The 24,655-nt window shown below is 48.2% G+C and overlaps 1 protein-coding gene and 1 pseudogene across 1 annotated transcript in view; one reads left to right on the top strand and one right to left on the bottom strand.

Moving 5' to 3' along the window:
- LOC114229663 (adhesion G protein-coupled receptor E2-like) overlaps nt 1-19,948 on the bottom strand; it is a 37,591-nt gene extending 17,643 nt beyond the window's left edge. Inside the window, exons 1-8 of the mRNA XM_054718332.1 lie at nt 19,909-19,948; nt 16,686-16,736; nt 16,388-16,513; nt 15,739-15,897; nt 6,223-6,369; nt 4,207-4,253; nt 4,008-4,085; nt 3,420-3,597 (exon numbers count right to left, since the gene is read on the bottom strand). Coding sequence (XP_054574307.1) covers nt 3,420-3,597; nt 4,008-4,085; nt 4,207-4,253; nt 6,223-6,369; nt 15,739-15,897; nt 16,388-16,513; nt 16,686-16,736; nt 19,909-19,948 — 826 coding nt within the window. The remainder of the gene's footprint in view (nt 1-3,419; nt 3,598-4,007; nt 4,086-4,206; nt 4,254-6,222; nt 6,370-15,738; nt 15,898-16,387; nt 16,514-16,685; nt 16,737-19,908) is intronic.
- On the top strand, nt 11,532-12,376 carry LOC129149286 (probable 18S rRNA (guanine-N(7))-methyltransferase; annotated as a pseudogene).
- Nucleotides 19,949-24,655: the final 4,707 nt, after the last annotated feature.

The raw sequence follows: 24,655 nt of genomic DNA, 5'->3' as shown, positions 1-24,655 counted from the left end.
TTTTATCTTTCCCATATCCGGGAAGTTTTCTGTCATTATTTCTTCAAATAGATTTTCTAATCCCTGCTGCTCTTCTTGTCCTTCTGGCAGCCCTATTATACGCATGTTACTTCGTTTCATGTTGTCCCGAAGCTCTCTTAGGCTTTCCTCCTGCTTTTTAATTTTTTTCTCCAATTGCTGTTGAGATTGAGCTTGTTTCTGTACCTGATCTTCTAACTCACTAATTCGGTCCTCTGCTTCTTGTAGTCTACTGTTGAAACTTTCCATGGTGTTTTTGATTGTAGCTATATCACTTTTCATTTCTTCCTGATTCTTGCATAAGTTGTTTATTTTCTCATCCATCCGATGTATAAATTCCACGACCATTACTCTAAACTCCTTTTCAGTCATGTTGCAAGCTTCAGTTTCACTGATTTCCTTTCTTGGCGACTCCACATTTTCTTTCCTCTGTGAGTTATTTCGTTTCCCCATTCTGGCTATCACCAGAAAGCTCAAGCTTCCGTTTGCGTGGACCTGGGCCGTGTGCTGTGGGCACTTCACTCCACCCAAGTTTCACTGAAGTGCTCTGACACTAGGATGTGTGGCTGCCTTTGGTTGGTGGGAACCAGACTTGCCCAGGGTCAGTGTCACCAGTGTTCCGTGTGGTCTCGTGTGCACACTTAGATTCAGGGGCCCTGTCTGCACCACACTGTTGGTATGTGCCGAAAATGAGATCCTTAGCATGTGCCAGGAGTCAGAGTTTCCCTGTGTCTGCACCAAGACTAGAGTGTCAGAGTCTCTGTTGCCTTGTGCGGTTTCTCGTTGAGACTCAGGGTCCCTATGTGTGCATGCACCAACAATTGGGGTCGCTGGCTCTTAGTGTGAATGCGCTGTGAGTCAGGGATCCCAGGCAGCTGTGTCTGGCGTGCCAAATTCCCTGAAGTGGAGCTGCGACCTGTGTGTGCTCTCTCTACTGAGCCAAACCGGCTAGGGCGCACACTCTTGATTTCCTGAAGGTGAGCTGGCTCTGTGCACTCTACCAGAGTCCCGGAAGGGGGGCGGAGTCTGTCCTGCGCGCCAAATTCCCCAAAGGGAAAGCCCCTCTGTGCAAGCACTAAGATTCCCTGAAGGGAGAGCTGTGACCCGCAAGCCAAATTCCCCCAAATTCTCCGAAGGGGAGCCCTCTGTGCACACTGACAGATTTCCCCAACAGGGAGCTGATTCTCTCCTGTGCGCTTGCGCTCGCGCCAAATTCCCTGAGGGGGAGCGAGTCCCTGCGCAAAGCTCTGCAACTTGGGCGAGGGGCCGGTCTATCAGTTAAAATGGCGCTGTCTGCGCGCCTGCGGGGAGGGGGATAGGCTCTTTGACTCACGGAATTCTGCCGGGACGTCTGGATTCTTGTTGTCTGTTGGTCTGAAGCTGTGATAGCAGTTCTCTGTCCCCAGTGGCTGCAGGGTCCTGGTTTGTTTCAGAAGCCAGGATCCGAGTCTCAGGCAGCTCTGTTTCTAAAGATGGCGTGGTTTCCGCGTCCGCAACAGCCGCGGAGAAGTGTCCGCTTTGTGCGCGGGGCTCCGCTGTCTAGGACTGCCCGGTTAGGCAGCCCCTTGGAAGACGTGCAGAATCTAACTGACCCTAGCTCATACACACACACACCACACACGTCAACACTCTCCTCTATGGGCTCCTCACTCACACTCTCTCTCTCCCTACCTTCCTGCCGGTCGCCATCTTTAATCCTTCTAGAATAGGATTTTTTAAATGGGTTGGGGGAAGCCTTTTTTAGCAGGAGGATATGCTCTTGGCAGACAAAAGCACATAATCACTATATCTGGACCGATAGCCAGCCATATGCACTATATTTCCAAACCGGTCATTAAAAAATTGCAACGCTTTCTTACACCTTACACAAAATAGCTGTTGCCTTTAAATCTCCTCCTCAGCCCCCACGTTAGGTTCTGCCTTTGTAATTCATCCAGATTAGGTTCTGATAGGTTGGTTTATATGACAGTCAGCGTCAAAAGCTTTGCCTCCCAGGCAGCCATTGACTCTGCACTTCACTCAGATTTGGTCCTGATTGGTCAGTTTCTATGCCAGTCAGCGTCAAAATTTCCACCTCCTAGGCAGCCATTGGCTCCTCAGAGTTCTATCAAATTTGATTGTGATTGGTTGGTTTCTACGCCAGTAAGCATCTCCTGGCCTATCTCTGGGCCTGATCAAAGAGGTGGAGCTGATCAGCAGCCCCCAGAGGCCTGGAAAAAAACAGAGGTGCAGCAGCTGCTGGCAAAGCCCGAAGAGAAAGAGAGAGGCAACGGCAGATCAACAGCTGCAATGGAGGTTGTGGATCAGACCTCCTGCCTCTCTCTCTGGGACTCTCTCCAGGCCTGATCCATAGCAACTCAGCACTGACTTCTGGCATTTGGTTGAGCCTTTGGTTGTTGTGGATGTTATGGACCCTGGCTCTTTATATAAATACTAGAGGCCCGATGCATAAAATTTGTGCACGGGGGTGTGTCCCTCAGCCCAGCCTGCACCCTCTCCAATATGGGACCCCTCAAGGGATGTCTGACTGCCTGTTTAGGACAGCCTGATTGATGCCTAACTGCCCCCATGCAGGCCTGGTCTCCCCCCAAACTGCTCTCCGTTGCAGGCCTGGGTTCCCCCCAACTTCCCTTCCCTACAGGCCTGGTCGCCCCACCTTCCCTCCTCTGCCAGCCTGGTCACCCCCAACTGCCCTCCCTTGCAGGCCTGGTCCCTCCCAGCTGCCCTCCCCTGCTGACCTGGTCCCTCCCAACTCCCCTCCCCTGCTGGCCATCTTGTGGTGGCCATTTTGTGACCACATGGGGGAAGCCATCTTTGACCACATGGGGGCAGCCATCTTGTGTGTTGGAGTGACAGTCAATTTGCATATTACTCTTTTATTAGATAGGATTAGATAGGATAGAGGCCTGGTGCATGGGTGGGGGCCAGCTGGTTTGCCCTGAAGGGTGTCCTGGATCAGGGTGGGATTCCCTTGGAGCATGGGGTGGCCTGGGCAAGGGGCCTGTGGTGGTTTGCGGGCCAGCCACGCCCCCCATGACCCAAGAGGAGGCCCTGGTATCTGGGATTTATTTATCTTCTATAATTGAAACTTTGTAGCCTTCAGCGGAGGCCAGGGCAGGCCAGGACCTTGGCTTCCTCCATCACCGGGGAAACCCAAGCCTCCTGCTTGCTCTGTGGCCATAGCCATATTGGTTGGGTTAATTTGCATACTCGCTCCTGATTGGCTGGTGGGGGTAGCAGAGGTATGGTCAATTTGCATAATACTCTATTATTACATAGGATAGATGTTTAAGAGAGTAACAGGGAGGTACAAGTGTGATCACTCAGCTCTAGTGCAATGGGAAGAGGAATGAGGTGAGGAGCAGGCAGAGCAGGGCCTGGGGGCAGGCAGGGTTACTTGCCTGTTCCTACAGCTGTCCTGAAGTTCAGTGGCCCATTCGGCAAGGCCTTGCTCAGCTCTCTCAGGATCTGCTCCTGGCCAGTGAGCAGGATAGTGGCCACACAGTGCTGCTCTGAACGAGGCAGGGTAAGCAGGTCGCCCGGGGTCTCCAGTAGATTATTCACCTCCTGTATGATGTCCTGGGGGCATGGGGACACAGTGGATCTTGCACCAGAAAAGCTTCAGGAAGATTCTTCCCACTCAGCTTCTGAGAACAGACCCTAGAGCCTGTCTATTTGGGGAAAAGGTGGTATCGGATGGGATTTCCTGGGTCTTTGCTAGTGCAATCCGCCACTCAGAGGTCAACCCCTCGTCATGATTACCAAGGATAATGCAAGCTCAGTGGCCAGGACAAGAGGAAAGGTGTTAGTAGGTGGATGTGGCTCTAACAGTGAGTACAAATACGTAGTGTGCTCTTCCCATCCACCCTGGGACAGTGGGGCCTCATAGCAGGGTGCCATTGGTGTTGGGGTCGGTCTCCTTCCAGACCAAGGCGTCCTCGGGTCTCTATGGGATGCCTCCACCTGCCTCCCCTGGGTCCTGTCCTTACCTGGATGGTGTCCTGGGCCGAGGCAGGCTTGAAGTCTCTGAGCAGGTCCTGGATTCTTTCAAAGAAGCGGGAGAGACTCTGGGGAAAGAAGACATGAAGCCTTAGGAGGCCTCATGCTTGGGTGGGGGAGCGTGGGGAAATGGGTGGACAGTGGGCTGAGTGTAGGACCTTGCCTTCTGGTCCCGCTGGAGTCACTCACCTGGCTCTTGATTCCATGGGGCGGGGTCCAGATAGGGAAGGAGATCTCTGCAGGGGACAGAACAGCAGTCCATTGGGTGGTATGAGAGTTGTGTGTGTGTGTGTGTGTGTGTGTGTGTGTGTGTGTGTGTGTAAGAGAAAGAGAGAGACAGAGAGAGTTGGAGGTAGGGCCTAGGGTCAGGCCCTACTACTTTCACTCTGAGTAGTCCTTTTTTTATTCAGGAATCTGGGGCCCGCTCTTCTCCATGTGCCACCCCTTTCCCATGTTCAGTCCCCCTCCCCCCACCCCTTGGCTGGAGGTGATGACATCTGCTGACTGCACATCCCTGAGTGGGGGACGCAGGTTACAGGAAGAGGGCATAGGCCTGACACACAGCAGGTGAGCCCTGCACAGAGGTACAGGTTGTGAGCTATTAAATACCTTTGTCTTAGTTAGTAATTAGCTGCTGCCTGGGGTCCCCCAGGAGCCTTTGCCTTGGTATCCTAGCTCCTTCTGCTGGACCCCCAGATCTTTTCCCATTTAGTCTCAAAAGACTAAATGGCACCCCCCCACCAGCATTAATTGTGCTGTGTTCCTGTGGCTGCCTGTGAATATGTGATCAGGTGGCTTGAACTCTGGGTCTTTGGGAATGTGGGATCTGAACTCTGAACCTTCTTCATAGGAGATGTTAATTTGGTGTTGAGGCAGAGCGTGGAATTTGGTATTGAGACATAGCTGCCTTGATGTTGTCACAGAGCTTGGAACTGTGGCACGTATTTTGTCCTGAGGAACATTGATACACAACTCAGGACAAGAGCATCAGGCTCTCCCTCCACTCCTTACTCACATGCTTCCTGCCCCTTCTCTCAAATCCCTTAGGAGTTCACACCAAGGACACCCCATTATGTCCCAATTACCAGCCACTTAGCATGACAAGATACAAAGTTGTGGTGATATTTTACACTGTAAAAGCACCATAAGCTCACAGCACCACTGCAAGGTGGACAGAGCAGGACTCTGTGTGCGTGTGCAAGTGCCATCCCAAAGCTGTGACCCCACCTGTGGGCAGGATGGAGTGGGGGAGGAGCAATGATGGACTTCTGAGCAGGGAGGCTGCCACTCTGAGAGCTGCCAGGTGCTGAGAGTTTGGCACTGCTGTGCGCAGAGTGGCACTCATGCCTTTATTAGAACAAAATCCGAAGCTAGGCCTGCTTGGCCCAGGTGCCCTCTCCTCACTGCCTGTACTGGGCACACACCATTGCTGAAAGTGCTGCCCCTTCTCTGCCAAAGCTCCTTATGGCAGCTTCCTTTAAGATGGCTCAGCCACGTAAAGAAGATGTGGTTCATTTATGGGATCTGAACTCCAAACCTTCACAGACGGTGTTGTTTGGGCCATTGGGGGACCCAGGAACCGGATTCCAGCCAGACCTGCAGCGGCACTCATAGCTGCCCTCGGTGTTGTGACATTGGGCGGATTGGTGGCAGGAGTGTTGCCCGGAGGTGCATTCATCCACATCTGAGGGCAAACCAGAGATATTGTCAGGCCCTCGCTGCATTCCCTGCAAGCAAAGCTCCTGCCAGTTCGGTCAAATTACACCCTGGACACCCCAGTAAACCGTGCCTAAAAGCCACCTAGCCCTACAGATACAAATCTGTGGTGACGTTTTCCACCGAAAAAGCACATTAAGTTCAGAGTGCCCCTACTAGGTGAAAGGTGTCTTGCCCGCTGTGGGGCAAAGATGATTGTGGGAGGACCTGTGATGGACGTCTAAGCAGGGAGGCTGCCACACTGAGAGCTCCCAGGTGCTGAGAGTTTGGCACTGCTGTGCCCAGAGTGGCACTCATCCCCTTATTAGAACAGAATCCGAAGCTGGGCCTGTCTGGCCCAGGTCCCCTGTCCTCACTGCCTGCACTGGGCACACAGTGTTTCTGAAAGTGCTGCCCCTTCTCTGCCAAAGCGCCTTATGGCAGCTTCCTTTCAGATGGCTCAGCCAAGTAAAGAAAATGTGGTTCATTTATGGGATCTGAACTCCAAACCTTCACAGACGGTGTTGTTTGGGCCATTGGGGGACCCAGGAACCGGTTTCCAGCCAGGGCGGCAGCGGCACTCATAGCTGCCCTCGGTGTTGTGGCATTGGGCGGATTGGTGGCAGGAGTGTTGCCCGGAGATGCATTCATCCACATCTGAGGACAAACCAGAGAGGGTGTCAGGTCCTCCCTGCAGTCCCTGCATGCAAAGCTCCTGCCTGTTCTCTCAAATTACACTCTGGACACCCCACTAAACCGTGCCTAAAAGCCACCTAGCCCGACAGATACAAATTTGAGATGACATTTTCCACCTAAAAAGCACATTAAGTTCAGCCCTGCCCGGCCCAGGGCCCCTCTCCTCACTGCCTGCACTGGGCACACAGTGTTTCTGAAAGTGCTGCCCCATCTCTGCCAAAGCTCCTATGGCAGCTTCCTTTCAGATGGCTCAGCCAAGTAAAGAAGATGTGGTTCATTTATGGGATCTGAACTCCAAACCTTCAGAGGTGGTGTTGTTTGGGATGTTGGGGGACTCAGGAACTGGCTTCAAGATAGGGCTGTAGCGGCACTCATAGCTGCCCTCGGTGTTGTGGCATTGGGCGGATTGGTGGCAGGAGTGTTGCCCGGAGGTGCATTCATCCACATCTGAGGACAAACCACAGAGTTTCAGGCCCTCCTTCCACTCCCTGCACATAAAACCTCCCCCTTCTCTCAAAGTACACAGAGGACTCCCCACTACACCCTGCTTAAAACCCCCAGTTCGGACAGTATACAACGTTGTTGTGACATTTTCCACAGTAGAAACACCATAAACTCACAGCACCTCTGCAAGATGGACAGAGCAGAACTGTGTGTGTGTGTGTGTGTGTGTGTATGTGTGTGTGCGCGCGTGCGCGTGCAAGTGCCATCCCAAAGCTACCTGTGGTGCAGGATGAACTAGGGGAGGACCTGTGATGGACTTCTAACTAGGGAGGCTGCCACTCTGAGAGCTCCCATGTGCTGAGCTGTGGGCTGTGGCATCACTGTGCTCAGTACTGCACTCATGCCTTTATTGAGCAGATTCTGAAGCTCAGCCCTGCCTGACCCAGGTGCCCTCTCCTCACTGCCTGCCCTGGGCACACACCATTGCTGGAAGTGCTGCCCTTTCTATGCCAAAACCTTATGGCAGCTTCCTTTATGCTGGCTCAGCCAAGTAAAGAGAAGTGGTTCATTTATGGGATCTGAACTCCGAACCTTCACAGACGGTGTTGTTTGGGCCATTGGAGGACCCAGGAACCGGCTTCCAGCCAGGGCGGCAGCGGCACTCATAGCTGCCCTCGGTGTTGTGGCATTGGGCGGTTTTGTGGCAGGAGTGATGCCCAGAGGTGCATTCATCCACATCTGAGGAAAAATCACAGAGTTTCAGGCCCTCCCTCCACTCTCTGCACACCACCCTCCTACCCCTTCTCTCAGAGTACACTGAGGACATCCCCACTACAGCCTGCTTAAAACCACCAGGTCCAACTGTGTATAAGATTGTTGTGACATTTTCCACAATAGAAGCACCACAAACTCAGAGCACCCCAGCAAGGAGGACAGGTCAGGACTGTGTGTGTGTGTGTGTGTGTGTGTGTGTGCCAGTGACATCCCAAAGCTGTGACCCCACCTGTGGGCAGGATGGAGTGGGGGAGGAGCAATGATGGACTTCTGAGCAGGGAGGCTGCCACTCTGAGAGCTGCCAGGTGCTGAGGCTGTGGGCTGTGGCATCACTGCGCTCAGAGCTGCAATCATCCCCTTATTAGAACAGACTCCAAAGCTCAGCCCTGGAAACCCGGTGCCCTCTCCTCACTGCCTGCCCTGGGCACACACCATTGCTGGAAGTGCTGCCCCTTCTCTGCCAAAGCTCCTTATGGCAGCTTCCTTTAAGATGGCTCAGCCACGTAAAGAAGATGTGGTTCATTTATGGGATCTGAACTCCAAACCTTCACAGACGGTGTTGTTTGGGCCATTGGGGGACCCAGGAACCGGATTCCAGCCAGACCTGCAGCGGCACTCATAGCTGCCCTCGGTGTTGTGGCATTGGGCGGATTGGTGGCAGGAGTGTTGCCCCGAGGTGCATTCATTCACATCTGAGGAGAAACCACAGACAGTGTCAGGCCTTCCCTGCATTCCCTGAAAGCAAAGCTCCTGCCAGTTCTCTCAAATTACACTCTGGACACCCCAGTAAACTGTGCCTAAAAGCCACCTAGCCCGACATATACAAATTTGAGATGACATTTTCCACCGAAAAAGCACATTAAGTTCAGAGTGCCCCTACTAGGTGAAAGGTGTCTTGCCCGCTGTGGGGCAAAGATGATTGTGGGAGGACCTGTGATGGACGTCTAAGCAGGGAGGCTGCCACACTGAGAGCTCCCACGTGCTGAGGCTGTGGGCTGTGGGCTGTGGGCTGTGTCACTGCTGTGCCCAGAGTGGCACTCATCCCCTTATTAGAACAGAATCCGAAGCTGGGCCTGCCTGGCCCAGGTCCCCTCTCCTCACTGCCTGCACTGGGCACACAGTGTTTCTGAAAGAGCTGCCCCTTCTCTGCCAAAGCGCCTTATGGCAGCTTCCTTTCAGATGGCTCAGCCAAGTAAAGAAAATGTGGTTCATTTATGGGATCTGAACTCCAAACCTTCAGAGGTGGTGTTGTTTGGGCCATTGGGGGACTCAGGAACCGGCTTCCAGCCAGGGCTGTAGCGGCACTCATAGCTGCCCTCGGTGTTGTGGCATTGGGCGGATTGGTGGCAGGAGTGTTGCCCGGAGATGCATTCATCCACATCTGAGGACAAACCACAGACAGTGTCAGGCCCTCCCTCCACTCCCAGAACATAAGCCCTCTTGCCCCTTCTCTCAAACTATACGGAGGACACCCTCAGTACCCCCTGCTTTATAGCCACCTAGCTAAGCAGTATACATCTTTGTTGTGAGTTTTTCCACTGTAAAAGCCCCATGAACTCAGAGCACCCCTGTAAGGTGGACAGGTCAGGACTGTGTGTGTGTGCAAGTGCCATCCCAAAGCTGTGTGCCCCAACTATGGGCAGGATGGACTGTGGGAGGTCCTGTGATGGACTACTAACCTGGGAGGCTGCCACACTGATAGCTTCCAATGTGCTTAGGCTGTGGGCTGTGGCACTGCTGCACCCAAAGCTGCACTCCTGCCCTTATCAGAACAGAATCTGAGTTCAGTTCTGCCTGACCGAGGTCCCCTCTCCTCACTGCCTGCACTGGGCACACACCATTGCTGAATGTGCTGCCCCTTCTCTGCCAAAGCTCCTTATGAAACAGCAATCCTAAGTTACACACTTGATTAGATGAAACTAATTGACATCTTCAGAACATTCCATCCTAAAGCTACAGCATATACATTCTTCCCAAGTGCAACAAGGGAAATTTTCAAAGGTATACTACATGTTAGGACACAAAATAAGTCTCTACGAATTCAAGAAGATTGAAATCATATCAAGCATGTTCTCTGACCATAATGACATGAAATTAGAAATAAGCTACCAGAAAAGCACGCAAAAACAATCAAACACACGCAGGCTACATTGCATGCTATTAAACAATGAATTGGTTAACAAAGAAGAAATTAAAAAACATCCTAGAAACAAATGAAAATGAACATACAACAATCCAAAATCTATGGGGCACAGTGAAAGAAGTCCTGAAAGCAAAGTTCATAGCACTACAAACCTACCTCAAAAAAGAAGAAACGCTCATAATAAGTTAACACTACAACTTAAAGAATTAGAAATAGAACAGCAAGAAAAGTAGAGAGTAAGTAGAAAGTAGGAAGTTAATGACATAGAGTAAAACAAACAAAAACCAATACAAAAGATCAATAAAACCAAAAGCTGGTTCTTTGAAAGGATAAACAAGATTAATGAACCTCTAGCCAGACTCACCAGGAAACAAAGAGAGAGGATCCAAAATCAGAAATGAAAGAGATGAGGTAACAACTGACCCCACAGAAATACAAAGGATTGTAAAGAAAAACCCACAAACTATGAATGACTTTATTCCAACTAATTGGACAACCTAGAAGAAATGGGCATATTTCTAGAAAAATACAACCTTCCAAAACTCAATCAGGAAGAATCAGAAAACCTTAATAGACTGATAACTACTGCTGAAATTGAAGCAGAAATTAAAAAACAAAAGAAAACAAAACCTTTCAGCAAACAAAAGCGCTGGTCTGAACAGTTTCACAGGGAAGTTTTACCAAATGTTCAAAACAGAAATAACACTTATCCTCCTCAAACTATTCCAAAAATCCAAGATGAAGGAACATTTCCAAGCTCGTTCTATGAGGCTAGCATTATCCTAATACTAAACCAGATAAAGACTCTACAAATAAAGAGAATTATAGGCCAATATCACTGATGAATGTAGAGGCTAAAGTCCTCAACAAAATATTTGCATAATCAGATCCAGCAATATCTTAAAAAGATCATATACCATGACCCAGTGGGATTTATTGCAGTAATGCAAGGCTGGTACAAAATTCACAAATATATAAATGTGATGCAGCACATAAACAGATTGCAAGACAAAAATCACATGATCATATCAATTGATGCAGACAAAGCGTTTGATAAAATGCAACACCATTTTTTGATAAAAAGTTTCAGCAATGTGGGAACAGAGGGATCATACCTCAAGATAATAAAAGACATTTATGATAAACTTACAGACAACATCATATTCAAGGGGCCAAAGCTAAAAGCATTTCCTCTAAGAACAGGAACAAGACTGGGATGTCTGCTTTCACCACTCTTAGTCAACATAATACTGGAAGTCCTAACCATAGAGATCAGACAAGAAGAAGAAATACAAGGCACCAACTTGGAAAGGAGGTAGTAAAACTGTGATTATTCACAAATGACATAATACTTTACATAGAAAACCCTAAAACCTCCACCAAAAAATGAATTCAGGAATGTAGCAGGATACAAAATTAACACCCCAAAATTCATGGCATTTTTATACTCTAATAATGAACTCTCATAAAGAGAAACTAAAAAAATAAACCCATTTACCACTGCAAGAAACGCATTAAGATACTTAGAAATAAACTTCACCAAGGAGGTAAAAGACCTGTACTCAGAAAAGTACAGGATGTTGAAAAATGAGATAGAGAAAGATATAAACAAGTGGAAGAATATACCATGTTCATGGATTGGCAGAATCAACTTCATTAAAATGTCCATACTAGATGTGTATTACGAGGCAGTCGTGGACCTGATGATCTAAAAGCGGGACTCAGGAGACCCCAGCAGCGGTCGTGCAGTTGAGGTGTGGGTATGGCATGTCGCGGTCGCCTACGGAGCACGGTGGGCACCCAGAGCTGTTTTACGACAAGAGTGAAGCCTGGAAATACATGCGCAACTCTAGGATGATTGATGTGCAGACCAAGATGACTGGGCGAGCATTGCAGCTCCTTGATCTGCCTGTTGAGAAGCCTTGTTTCTTGTTGGATATTGGCTGTGGTACTGGGCTGAGTGGAGATTATCTCTCTGATGAGGGGCACTATTGGGTGGGCATAGACATCAGCCTTGCCATGCTGGATGCAGCTTTGGGACCCAGAAGCACAAGGAGACCTACTTCTGGGGGACATAGGCCAGGGCATTCCCTTCAAACCGGGCTCCTTTGATTGTTGTATCAGCATTTCTGCTGTGCAGTGGCTCTGTAATGCTAACAAGAAGTCAGACATTCCTGCCAAGCGCTTGTACTGCTTTTTTTCTTCTCTTTATTCTGTGCTGGTCCATGGAGCCTGAGCTGTTCTGCAGCTATACCTTGAGAACTCAGAAGAGTTGGAGCTAATTACGACCCAGGCCATCAGGGATGGTTTCACGGTGGTGTGGTGGTGGACCTCCCCAACAGTGCCAAAGCAAAGAAGTTCTACCTCTGTTTGTTTTCTGGGCCATCAACCTTTCTGCCAGAGGGCCTAAATGAAATTAAGGAAGAAGAGGAGAAAAAGGAATCCACATTCACTAACAAGAGGGTCCTGTACAGGATTGCACTGAGTGGGGTGGTGAGGAAGACCCGGGAATGGGTGCTGGGGAAGAAAGAGTGCCGTAGAGGCCAGGGCAAGGAAGTCAGACCTGACACTCAGTACACAGGCCACAAGTGCAAGCCCTACTTCTAAGTAGTTCACTGCATTGAATGGTGAGACAGCTCAGGGTCCATACAATTGTGAGCTGTGCCATCCAGCTCAGGCACTTGCATCTGAAAAGTTTTGTATATTGAAGTATCAACTTCATTAGCTTACAAAATAGTGTCTAGAAAAGTTCTAATAGCCCTGACCAATGTGGCTCAATGGTAGAGCATCGGCCTGCGCACCAAAGGGTCATGTGTTTGGTCCCCATCCCTGGTCTGGGTGTGTGCAGGAAGCAGCCAATTGATGTGTCTCTTTCACATCAATGTTTCTCTCTCCCCTCCTTCTATTCTTTTTGAAGAAGCAATGGAAAACATATCCTCAGGTGAGGATTAACAACTTTAAAAAAGTTCTAATGCTATTTTCTTCTTTAAAGTTCTAATACCATCTTATTTTGTTGTAAAAGTAATAAACCACTTTCTATGGAAAAAAAATGTGTATAATACCCAAGGCAATCTACAGATTCAATGTGATGCCTATTAAAATACCAACAGCATATTTCACAGACCTAGGACAAACACTCCAAAAATTTATATGGAATCAAAGAAGACCCCAAATAGCTGCAGGAATCTTGAGAAAGAAGAACAACGTTGGAGGAATCACACGACCAGATATCAGGTTATACTACAAAGGCATCATACTCAAAACAGCCTGTCTCCTGCCCAAGAACAGGCATATCGATCAATGGAATAGAACAGAGAACCCAGAAATCAACCCAAGCCATTATGCTCAATTAATATTTGACAGAGGAGGCAAGAGCATACAATGGAGGAAAGACTGTCTTTAATAAATAGTGTTGGGCCCTAGCCGGTTTTGCTCAGTGGATAGAGCATTTGCCTGCAAACTGAAAAGTCACAGTTTCAATTCTGACCAAGGGCACATGTCTGGGTTGTGGGCTCGATCTCCAGTGGGGGACTTGCAGGAGGCAGCCGATCCATGGTTCTCTCTCATCATGGATGTTTCTATCTCTCTCTCCCTCTTACTTTCTCTCTGAAATCAATAAAACTATATTAAAAATAAATAAATGGCGTTGGGAAAATTGGACAGGTACTTGCAAAAAAATGAAACTAGATCACCAACTTACACCATACATAAGAATAAACTCAAAATGGGTAATAGACTTAAATGCAAGATGTGAAACCATAAAAATCCTAGAAGAAACTATAGGCACCAACATCTCAGACATCACTTGTAGCAATATGTTTGCCAATAAATCTCCTAGGACAATGGAGACTAAGGAGAAAATAAACAGATGGGACTATATTAAAATACAAAGCTTCTGAAGAGCAAAAGAAACCGTCAACAAAACAACAAGAGAGCCCACTGCATGGGGAGAGCACATTTGCCAATGATATCCGATTAGGGGTTAATATCCAAAATATATAGAGAACTCATACAACTTAACAAAAGGAAGATAAACAATCCAATTAAACTGGGCAAAGGACCTAAAAGGACACTTCTCCAAAGTGGACATCCAGAAATCCAAAGGACATATGAAAAAATGCTTAAAATCACTAATTATCAGAAAGATGCTAATCAAAAGGACAATGAGATATCACCTCACACCTGGCAGAATGACTATTACCAACAAATCAACAAATGCCAAGTGTAGGTGAGGATGAGGAAAAAAGGAAACCCTAGTATACTGCTGGTGGGAATGCAAACTCTTGCAGCCATTGTGGAAAGTAGTATGGAGTGTCCTCAAAAAATAAAAATGGAACTCCCATTTGACCCAGTGATCTCACTTCTAGGAAAATATCCTAAGAAAGTCAAAACACTCACTCGAAAGAATATATGCACCCCTGTGTTCATAGCAGTGCAATTTACAATAATTAAGATTTGATAACAGCCTAAGGGCCCATCAGCTGATGAGTGGATAAAAAAACATGGGTACATTTATACCAAGCTTGTCAAACTCGTGGCCTGCAGGCTGCATGCCTCATTTATTTGGCACTTGTTAGCCTTTGAGTTTGACATGTTTGATTTACACAATGGGATACTACATGGATGTATGAAAGAAAGAACTCTTACCATTTTCAACAGTATGGATTGACCAGGGGAGTATTATGCTAAGCCAGTCAGCGAAATAAAAAATAAAAAAACTGATGAACAAAAATAGGCCCAGAGGCAAAGAAGCATGGAATGAACTATTGAACCTCAGAAGGAAGGCAGGGGAAGATGGATGGGAAGAGATCAACCAATGAACTTATGCATAAACATAAGCCGTGGACATAGACCATGAGATGGTGAGGACCTAAGGGGGTGAGGCAGGGGCAGGCTGGAAGAGGTCAATGGTGAAAAAAAGAGGACTTATGTAATACTTTCAGCAATAAAGATAAAAAGTAAAGAGAAAGAATGAGTATAGTCTAAAAACCCAACAACCACCACTATGTTGTGCTCTGTAATCACTTATACTTTCCCAGCATTTTTGGGAGGTAAGCAAAATTATCACTCCCTTTTACAGATGGGTAAACTGAGGCACAGATTGGTAAACTGAGGCAAAGAGCAGTAAAGAACGTGTCCAAGGTCATACAATTAACAAAAGGTATAACTACTTTTGTTTTTAATCTGTAAAAGCTAGGTGCTCTTTTAAACACACACACACACACACACACACACACACACACACACAATCACAGTAATATTATCACATCTCGCTTGTTACCAGTGATTCTATATAATAAAAGCCTAATATGCTAAGTGTCTGGTTGACCGGTTGGTTGTTCAACCAATCAAAGCATAATATGCTAATGATATGCTAAGGCCACTCAATAGCTCGCAATGACATGCACTGACCACCAGGGGGCAGACAGTCCACTGGTTGACCAGTCGCTATGACGTCCACTGACCACCAGGGGGCAGATGCTCTGACCAGTAGGTTAGCTTGCTCTTGTGGTCCGGCCGGTACTGAGCAAGATGGGTTGGACATGCCCTGGAGCCCTCCCACATTCCCTCCCCGGCTGGCCAACCTCCCTTGTCCTACCCCGATCCTGATATTGCACCAGTGGGGTGCCTCGGCCTGGCCTGCACCCTCTTGCAATCCGGAACCCCTCGTGGATGTCAGAGACCCAGTTTCAGCCCAACTCCACTGGTGCACAAATTTGTGCACTGGGCCTCTAGTTTCTGAATAAGTGTCCTGGCTGGTTTTGCATTCCCAGCTGTCAAAGTACAATGCCAGGACCTGGGTCAAAGCTCAAAGGCCACCCCACCTCTCTGTTTTAGTGGGACAGGCACAGGCACACTTGTCCCATTCAGACCTGGAACCAGGGCACGGCTCCCTGTATGCTGCGGGAGTGGCTCTGGTGACTCAAACCTCATGGACGGGGAGATGGAAGATGTGGGGTCATTCTTACCTTGACATGTGTTCTCACTCACATTACTGAACTTTGTTGCCCCAGAGACAAGCCTGTATCCTGGGCTGCATGTGCAGTAGTAGCCCCCCATTGTGTTGTGGCAGTCTGCTCTTCTTCCACAGGCAGTCCCTGGCCTGCCTTGTTCACATTCGTCAATGTCTGCAACAAAACCGGATAAAGGGTCACCTCCCAAAGCCATGAGTGCCCTCAGGGCAGAGAGCCTGGTCCCATACCCAGCATGGAGCCTGATGCTCAATCAGTGTCTTTTAGGAAATAATTAGACTCAGGCAACACTGCTGTGGCTGGAGCAAGCCATTCCTGAAACCCACCCAATCGGCTCTGCTCTGCTCAGCTTTCTGTCTGTCACCTGGATTTGGATCCAGGAGCAAGTGCTGAAGTGGTGGGTGGGTGAAAGCTCTGCATCCCCCTCCCTGGTCCTGGAAGGGTAAACTGAGGCACAGATTCCAGGCTCCTAGAGACCCAGCTCCTCCCTCTGTACAAAGCCATGTTTATTCACTTCTTATTTTCCACTTTCATATCTTTTTCTTTCTCTTTTCTCTGTCCTTCATGATGGTCTGAGAACAAAGGCTGAGGCCACCAACCCCCATTCCCTCTCCATGTAGCCCTCCATCACCCCAAGCCTCTGTACCTTCACAAGTCTCCCCGGGGTTGACGTTGATCTCCCCAGATGAAGATTGGAATCCTGGGTTACAGCGACAGGCAGTGCCACCGACACATGAGGAGTCTGGAGGGCACGGCTGGGGACAGGCAGAGGCTGTGGGACAGAGACCATGGTCAGAAGATGAGGCTGAGCCAGAGGCTGGGAGGGGTATTGGGAGGGGCAACCCTGAGCTTCCCCTGCAACAGGCCTTTCTCCTGCCTGGGCTGAGAGGTGCAGGTGGGGGATGGGACTCTCCTGTGGACTGAGTTACTCTCAGCAGACTCACCCCTGGTGCTCTGGGGTCCATCTTCCAACAGAATCAGCAAGACACACAGCCCTGGAACAGAGAGATGGGGGTCAGGGGGGCACAGAACAGGGAAGCGAGACACATCTGAGGGAAGGGGCTGCTCACCCCTCCCAGGCTCGGGCTCTGTCCATTACTCAAGGAGAGAGTGGCAGGTGGCACCTCCCTGGCCTCCAATGCCCCTGGCCAGAGAGACTGCACCCATCGCCTGAGGGGGGCTTTCAGGAACTGAAGGATGGGGAAGGGCCTGAGCTGGCAGGGGTCTTGGCTTCTGCTGACCTGTGGGCAGCAGTTCAGGAGACATACTGGAGCCAGGTGGCCTTGGTTCTACTCCCAGACCTTGGTCAGGTGCCTCAGTGCCTCAGTTTCCCCTTCTGTAGAATGGGGATGAAGAGGGGGCCCTTTCCTAGAGTGTGAGAGTTAAGCACACAGTACTGCCTGGTGTGTCAGAGTGCTTACTGCCGTCATTTCTTTATGTAACAATGAAGGGGTTGGGCCAGGTGTCCTCTCAGATCTCCCAAATCCAAGGTGCTCCGGCCCACACCTTTCCTCAGGGACACAGGTGCAAGCACACTGCACCCACATCTGTCAGCCACAAGGACCAGCTTGGGACCCAGTGGTGACATTTCACTCCCTGACTCCCTGCACAGAGGACGATGCTGGGGGCTCATGTTAGGGGTGGAGCTACATGGGTCCCCAGTCCTGCTCTTCCTGCTGCTCAGGGGCACCCCATCCCAGGGCATGTCCTGGAGGTTCTCCTTAAGTTAGAAGAGGATCTAGATATGAGGACCCATACATCAGAGAGACAGACAAGGAGGCAGAGATGGAGAGAAAATAAAGAGGAGGAGGAAAAGGAGAGGGAGAGGGAAAGGGAGAGGGAGAGGGAGAGAGAGAGAGAGAGAGAGAGAGAGAGAGAGAGAGAGAGAGAGAGAGAGAGAGAGAGAGAAAACACAGAAATGGAGAGAGAAACAGAGGCAGAGTTAAGAAGACAGTGATCTAGAGAGATGGACAGAGAAATAGGAAACTCCTAGAAAGGGAGAGACACAGATGCCAGAGATTAAAAGGAGAGATAGGGAGATTGAGAGTCAGATAGAGAAACAGAAGGGGAAGGGAGGGAGGGAAGATGGGAGGAGTGAGGGCGGGCAGGGCCTGGGCAGCAGTGGGGTGTGGGGAAGGCTTGCTGGATCCATCCAGTCCCTGCTGGTCTAGAGATGCTGGGGAGGCAGCCCAGACCCAGATAATCCAGGGAGACCAGATGGGGGGCAGCAGGTGGAGGGATGGGGCCAGGGCAGGAGTGAGTCACTTCCTGGGCCAAATGAAGGGATAACTCAGGGCTCCCAGTCCCCCATGGAGGGGCTCCCAGGGGAATTTTGGGGTCTGTCAGTGTGAGCACAACTTGAGGAGCTGTGGAGGGTGCAGACTGGAGTGTCCCCTGAGCACTCAGTTCGAGTTTCCAAACTTGATACCCCTCAGGCCAGCAGAGGGCAAAGTCCCCCACACCCTCCCTGAGGCCGCGCAGATGCGGTAAACTGAGTCTGGACTTCCTGTCTTCCTCCTCTCTGGCCACAGGGTTTGGTTAGCTCTCCCTTTGGTGCAAACCCTCTTCCTCTTTGTAGGACAGACCACAAAATGACCTTCCCTGGCAGGGCGGGTCCTGGGCTGATTTGTAGCAACTTCAATGCTCACAACTGCCCTAGGAGACAGAGGCTCTGTTTATGTCCACTCTGCAGATGGACAAACTGAGGCTCAGAGCCCAGAAAAGGCTTATGGATAATCTGGTGAAGAGGGGGCTGGGAAAGATGGAAGTGAGGGGTCAAGTTCCCCAGACCCTGCAGGGAGGGGGCTCTTTGTGCTGAGCTGGGCTTAACTGACCCACCACAGAAGCTGCTGGGCCAGACCCCCACCTGGGGCCCAGGAAGTCCCCCAAACAGGAGCCTGGAGAGGGTGGCTGGTCCCCTGCTCCCAGTCCCATCTGGGTTGCATTCCCCTAGCTGAGCCCTGGGCAGTCCGATTCCTGCCTGGGGCCCCTGTGGCAGGGGTGGGGCAGTCATTCTGTCCTGGCTCCTCCTGCTAAGGCTCCCCCCCCACAGCCCATCCCCCAGACCCTCCAGTGAAATAATAATAATAGTAACATTAACAACAACAACAATAATAATGTTTACTTAATTCTTACTGTGAACCAGGACTCACTCAACCCTTAACACAAGCCTGTAAAGTGGAGACCAGTCTTGCTCTGCCCCATTTCACAGACCTGGAAAGTGAGGATCAAGGGCTCTGTGACTTGGCCCCTGACACATCGCCCCCTGCAGGTGAGCTCCACAGGGACTGGGCAAATTTCCTAAAAATGATCTAATTGTAATCATACAACAGGCCAATTACATGCTGTGTAAATTACACCTCACCTTGATAAAAAACAAACAAACTAACAAAAAACCAGCTCATGCCTGGCACCCTGGGCCCGCACAGGGAGCCCCATCCCTGAGGCCCGGGGAAGTTCTGAGTGGCACCCCAAATGTCATTTCTTAACTCTCTTTGTTGCCCGGTTGCCCAGGCAACGAGCTGCCCTGATAACCTGATAACCATTAGAGCCACCCTGGGTGGGGCGGGAAGGGAGGCCAGGGGGAAGTCACAGCAGAGCTCAGGTTCAACCCACAGCAGCAAAGCCCTTCAACGCACAGCTGAGTCCCAGCTGGGTCTGGGGGCGCATAAGAGGGGGGTCTCTGGGCTTCCCCTGCCACACGATGGAGATGTGTGGGCGTCACCCCCTTGTGGAAGTATCTCCCCCCCCCCCATTAGCTCCCTAGCCCCCTCTCTGCCCTCTGTTAAGAGTGACTTCCTGAGGGGGTCACAGCACTCACTCGCCCCCTCTCTTCCACCGGCTCCAGTTTCCCCTCTTAGGGAGCAGCTTCCCAAGTGGATCTGGAAGGAGCTTGGAGATCCCTCTGGGGGTGGGAAACAGACCCTTAGAGCACCCGGGGGGTTCCTGCCCGGGCGTGGGGGTACCCGGGCACTGCCAGCTGCTCTCTCATGTGCTGAGGCTCCTGCCTAACCATGGGGCTTCCTCCATGTCAGGCCCCAGAGCTGCCAGCGGTGCCTCCTATTTCTCCTCGGTGGGGGTGGTGTGGGGAGACTGGGAAATGGAGGCACCAAAGGGGTCCTACCAGGGGCTCCCTAACCCCTCCCAGAGGGGTCCCCAAATTCTTACCGCGTAGGACGTGAAGGGCGCTGAGGTGGGGGCCTCCCATGGTCTAGGAAGGGTGGTTCCGTGTTGTCAGGCTGGGCAGCTCTGCATCCTTCTGTGGCCTCCTGGCCCTTATACAGCCTGTGAGTGGGGGTGGAGGAGCCACTGCCCAGGGCGGTGTCCCCACACCATTCACAGAATCATCTATTGTTTTGCCTTCTCCACCCCTGGGATGTGCCTTGAGCCCTAACCTGTCTGGAACTCAGTCTTCCTGTCTGATGAATGGGAATACAATGCCTGCCACTGGCCTCATGCAGCAGGATGAGGCAGAACTGGGGTAACATACTGGAAATGCATTGAGATGTTTGCTGCAAGCTTGGGGGAGGCCCAAAGAGGAACATCTCGCCACCACCACTATAACCGGGCCTGGCAGCAAGCCCGATGGCTCTGACTTCAACTAGACCCCAAATCCTCCCACTTCTCCTCATTGGCTCCCATCCTGGTGTAGCCCCATCATCTCCCACATCGGTGCCCTGGCTCCTGTCCCCACACTCTGTTCCCCTCTGTCAACCTAAGAAACATTCCAACCTGTAGAGAATTTTTATGAGTTTATTTGAGCCAAACTGACAGCAATTGCCTAGAAGCAAAATCCCAACAGATTGAAAAAATTCTCCCAAGAATGGCAGTTTTGCACCTTATTTTATACATTACAATCAAAGGAAGAGGCAGAATTACAAGAAATCCACTGGTGGTAGATTGGGGAGGCAGGCGCAGAAATCTCTGGGATTGGATAAAAAGTAAAAGGAACAGACGCAGACTCTTTACGGAGGTGGGTACAGGAGAGTGAAGAGTTCACAATCCACATGATAACAATAACAGTGAGGGGTTCTGTGGTCTCCTGTCCAGGTGGGAGAGTGTGCTCTGAGGGACTGGATGTAAGGAAGTTACCCTGACATTGCAAAGGTATGTTATGTAGATGCAAAAAGACAATAGACAAGCTCAGTGAAGGTAAAGCTTGGCCTTTGTCAGGGAAGATACACGTCTAAGACTTGGCTACCTTCCATGACTAGTTTTTAGTTTAAAAGTTTTTATTTCAGGTTGTCCCATTGTTATCAGTGGAAGTGGAGTTCTTGGGGTGCTGCAAGGAAAAGATTTGCTAAAGCCCCAGGGGAAGATGGGGTTTCGTGGAAAGTTTTATTTTTATTTTTTATTATTATTTTTTTATTAAGGTATTATATGTGTACATATCTTACCATTGCCACCCCCACCCCACTCCCATATATGCCCTCACCCCCCAGAGTTTTGCATCCATTGGTTATGCTTATATGCATGCATACAAGTCCTTTGATTGATCTCTTATCTTCCCACCTCTCCCTAACCTTCCCCCTGTAATTTGACAGTCTGTTTGATGCTTTACTGTCTCTGTATCTATTTTTTTGTTCAAGTTTATAATGTTCTTTATTATCCATAAATGAGTGAGATCATGTGGTATTTTTCTTTCATTGACTGGCTTATTTCACTTAACATAATGTTCTCCAATTCCATCCAGGTTGCTGCAAATGACGAGAATTCCTTCTTTTTTATGGCAGCATAGTATTCCATTGTGTAGATTTACCACAATTTTCTAATCCACTCATCTGCTGACGGGCACCTAGGCTGTTTCCAAATCTTAGCTATGGTGAATTGTGCTGCTATGAACATAGGGGTGCATATATCCTTTCTGATTAGTGTTTCTAGTTTCTTCGGATATATTCCCAGGAGTGGGATTACTGGGTCAAATGGGAGTTCCATTTTCAGTTTTTTGAGGAAACTCCATACTGTTCTCCACAGTGGCTGCACCAGTCTGCATTCCCACCAGCAGTGCACGAGGGTTCCTTTTTCTCCGCATCCTCGCCAACACTTGTCGTTTGTTGATTTGTTGATGATAGCCATTCTGACAGGTGTGAGATGGTACCGCATTGTTGTTTTGATTTGCATCTCTCGGATAATTAGTGATGTTGAGCATGTTTTCATGTGTCTCTTGGCCCTCCTTCTGTCTTCTTTTGAAAAGATTCTATTTAGGTCTGTTGCCCATTTTTTTATTGGATCATTTATCTTCCTTTTATTAAGTTGTATAAGCTGCCTGTAGATGTTGGAGATTAAATCTTTATCAGTGATGCCATTTGCAAATATGTTCTCCCATGCAGTGGGCCTTCTTGTTGTTTTGTTGATGGTTTCTTTTGCTGTGAAAAAGCTTTTTATTTTGATGTAGTTCCATTTGTTAATTTTCTCTTTAGCTTCCATTGCCCTACGGGCAGTGTCGGTGAAGAATTTCTTTTGGCATATGTCTGAGAGTTTGCTGCCTGTGGATTGCTCTAGTATTTTTATGGTTTCCCGTCTTATGTTTAAGTCCTGTATCCATTTTGAGTTTATTTTTGTGTATGGTGTAAGTTGGTGATCAAGCTTCATTTTTTTGCATGTATCTGTCCAATTTTCCCAACACCATTTATTGAAGAGACTGTCTTGACTCCATTGTATGTTCATGCCTCCTTTGTCAAATATTAATTGAGCATAGTGGTTTGGGTCAATATCTGGATTCTCTATTCTGTTCCATTGATCTATATGTCTGTTCTTGTGCCAGTACCAGGCTGTTTTGAGAACAGTGGCTTTGTAATACAGCTTGAAATCTGGTATTGAGATCCCTCCTACTTTATTCTTCTTTCTCAGGATTGCTGTGGCTATTTGGGGTCTTTTTTTATTCCAGATGAATTTTTGGAGAGTTCTTTCAAGGTCTGTGAAATATGTCATTGGTATTTTAATGGGGAGTGCATTGAATCTGTAGATTGCTTTGGGTAGTATGGACATTTTAATGATGTTGATTCTACCAATCCATGAACATGGTATGTTCTTCCATCTGTTTACATCTTCCTCTATCTCTTTCTTCAGTGTCCTGTAGTTTTCCATGTATAGGTCTTTTACCTCCTTAGTTAAGTTTATTCCTAGGTATCTTAATTTTTTTGGTGCGATGGTAAATGGGATTGCCTTTTTAGTCTCTCTATCTGTAAGTTCACTATTGGTGTATAGAAAGGCCATAGATTTCTTGGCGTTAATTTTGTATCCTGCTACATTGCCAAATTCATTTATTAAGTCTATTAGTTTTTTGACGGAGTCTTTCGGATTTTTTATGTACAATATCATGTCATCTGCAAATAAAGACAGCTTTACTTGTTCTTTTCCAATTTGGATGCCTTTTATTTCTTCTTCTTGTCTAATTGCAATGGCTAATACTTCCAGTACTATGTCAAACAGGAGTGGTGAGAGTGGGCATCCCTGTCTTGTTCCTGTTCTTAGGGGAAATGTTTTTAGTTTTTGTCCATTGAGTATGATGTTTGCTGTGGGTTTATCATATATAGCTTTTATTATGTTGAGGTATGAGCCTTCTATTCCCACCTTGTTGAGAGTTTTTATCAAGAAAGGGTGTTGGATTTTGTCAAATGCTTTTTCTGCATCAATTGATATGACTATGTGATTTTTATCTCTCAATTTGTTTATGTGATGTATCACGTTTATTGATTTGCAGATATTGTACCATCCTTGCATTCCTGGGATAAATCCTACTTGGTCATGGTGTATGATCTTTCTAATGTGCTGCTGGAGCCGATTTGCTAGAATTTTGTTGAGGATTTTGGCATCTATGTTCATGAGGGATATTGGTCTGTAATTCTCTTTCATTGTGTTGTCTTTATCCGGTTTTGGTATTAGGGTGATGCTGGCTTCATAGAAGGAGCTTGGAAGTGTTCCTTCCACTTGAATTTTTTGGAATAGTCTGAGGAGGATAGGTTTTAGTTCTTCTTTGAATGTTTGGGAAAACTCTCCTGTGAAGCCATCAGGACCCGGGCTTTTGTTTGCCGGAAGCTTTTTGATGACTGCTTCAATTTCATCCATAGTTATTGGCCTATTGAGCTCTTTAGATTCTTCTTGATTGATCAAGTGTCAGAGTCTCTGTTGCCTTGTGCGGTTTCTCGTTGAGAATCAGGGTCCCTGTCCAGACCTTCCTTTTTGGAAGGTTATATTTTTCTAGGAATATGTCCATTTCCTCCAGGTTGTCCAGTTTGTTGGAATAGAGTTGTTCGTAGTATTTTGTAACAATCCTTTGTATCTCAGCGGGGTCTGTTGTTATTTCACCTCTTTCATTTCTGATTTTGTTTATTTGGGTCCTCTCTCTTTGCTTCTTGGTGAGCCTGGCTAGAGGTCCATCAATCTTGTTTATCCTTTCAAAGAACCAGCTCTTGGTTTTGTTGATCTTTTGTATTGTTTCTTTGGTCTCTATGTCATTTATCTCCGCTCTGATCTTTGTTATTTCCTTCCTTCTGGTTACACTGGGCTTTTCTTGCTGCTCTTTTTCTAGCTCTTTGAGTTGTAGGGTTAAGTAATTTATTACCATTGTTTCTTGTTTTTTGCAATAGGCTTGTAGAGCTATGAACTTCCCTCTCAAGACTGCTTTCGCTGTGTCCCATAGATTTTGGATTGTTGTGTTTTCATTGTCATTTGTTGCCATGATGTTTTTTATTTCTTCCTTGATCTCTCTGGTGACCCAGTCCTTGTTTAATAGCACACTGTTTAGTCTCCATGTGTTTGATTTCTTTGGATTGTATTTATTGTAGTTGATTTCCAGTTTTATGCCACTGTGATCTGAGAAGATGCTTGATATAATTTCTATCTTCTTGAATTTGAAGAGACTTTGCCTGTGACCCAGCATATGGTCTATCTTTGAAAATGACCCATGTGCACT

The sequence above is a fragment of the Eptesicus fuscus genome, chromosome 6 (genome assembly GCF_027574615.1).
Source record: "Eptesicus fuscus isolate TK198812 chromosome 6, DD_ASM_mEF_20220401, whole genome shotgun sequence".
Taxonomy (NCBI): domain Eukaryota; kingdom Metazoa; phylum Chordata; class Mammalia; order Chiroptera; family Vespertilionidae; genus Eptesicus; species Eptesicus fuscus.
Note: the sequence above shows the minus strand (reverse complement) of the source record. Positions and strands in the feature narration are given on the sequence as shown.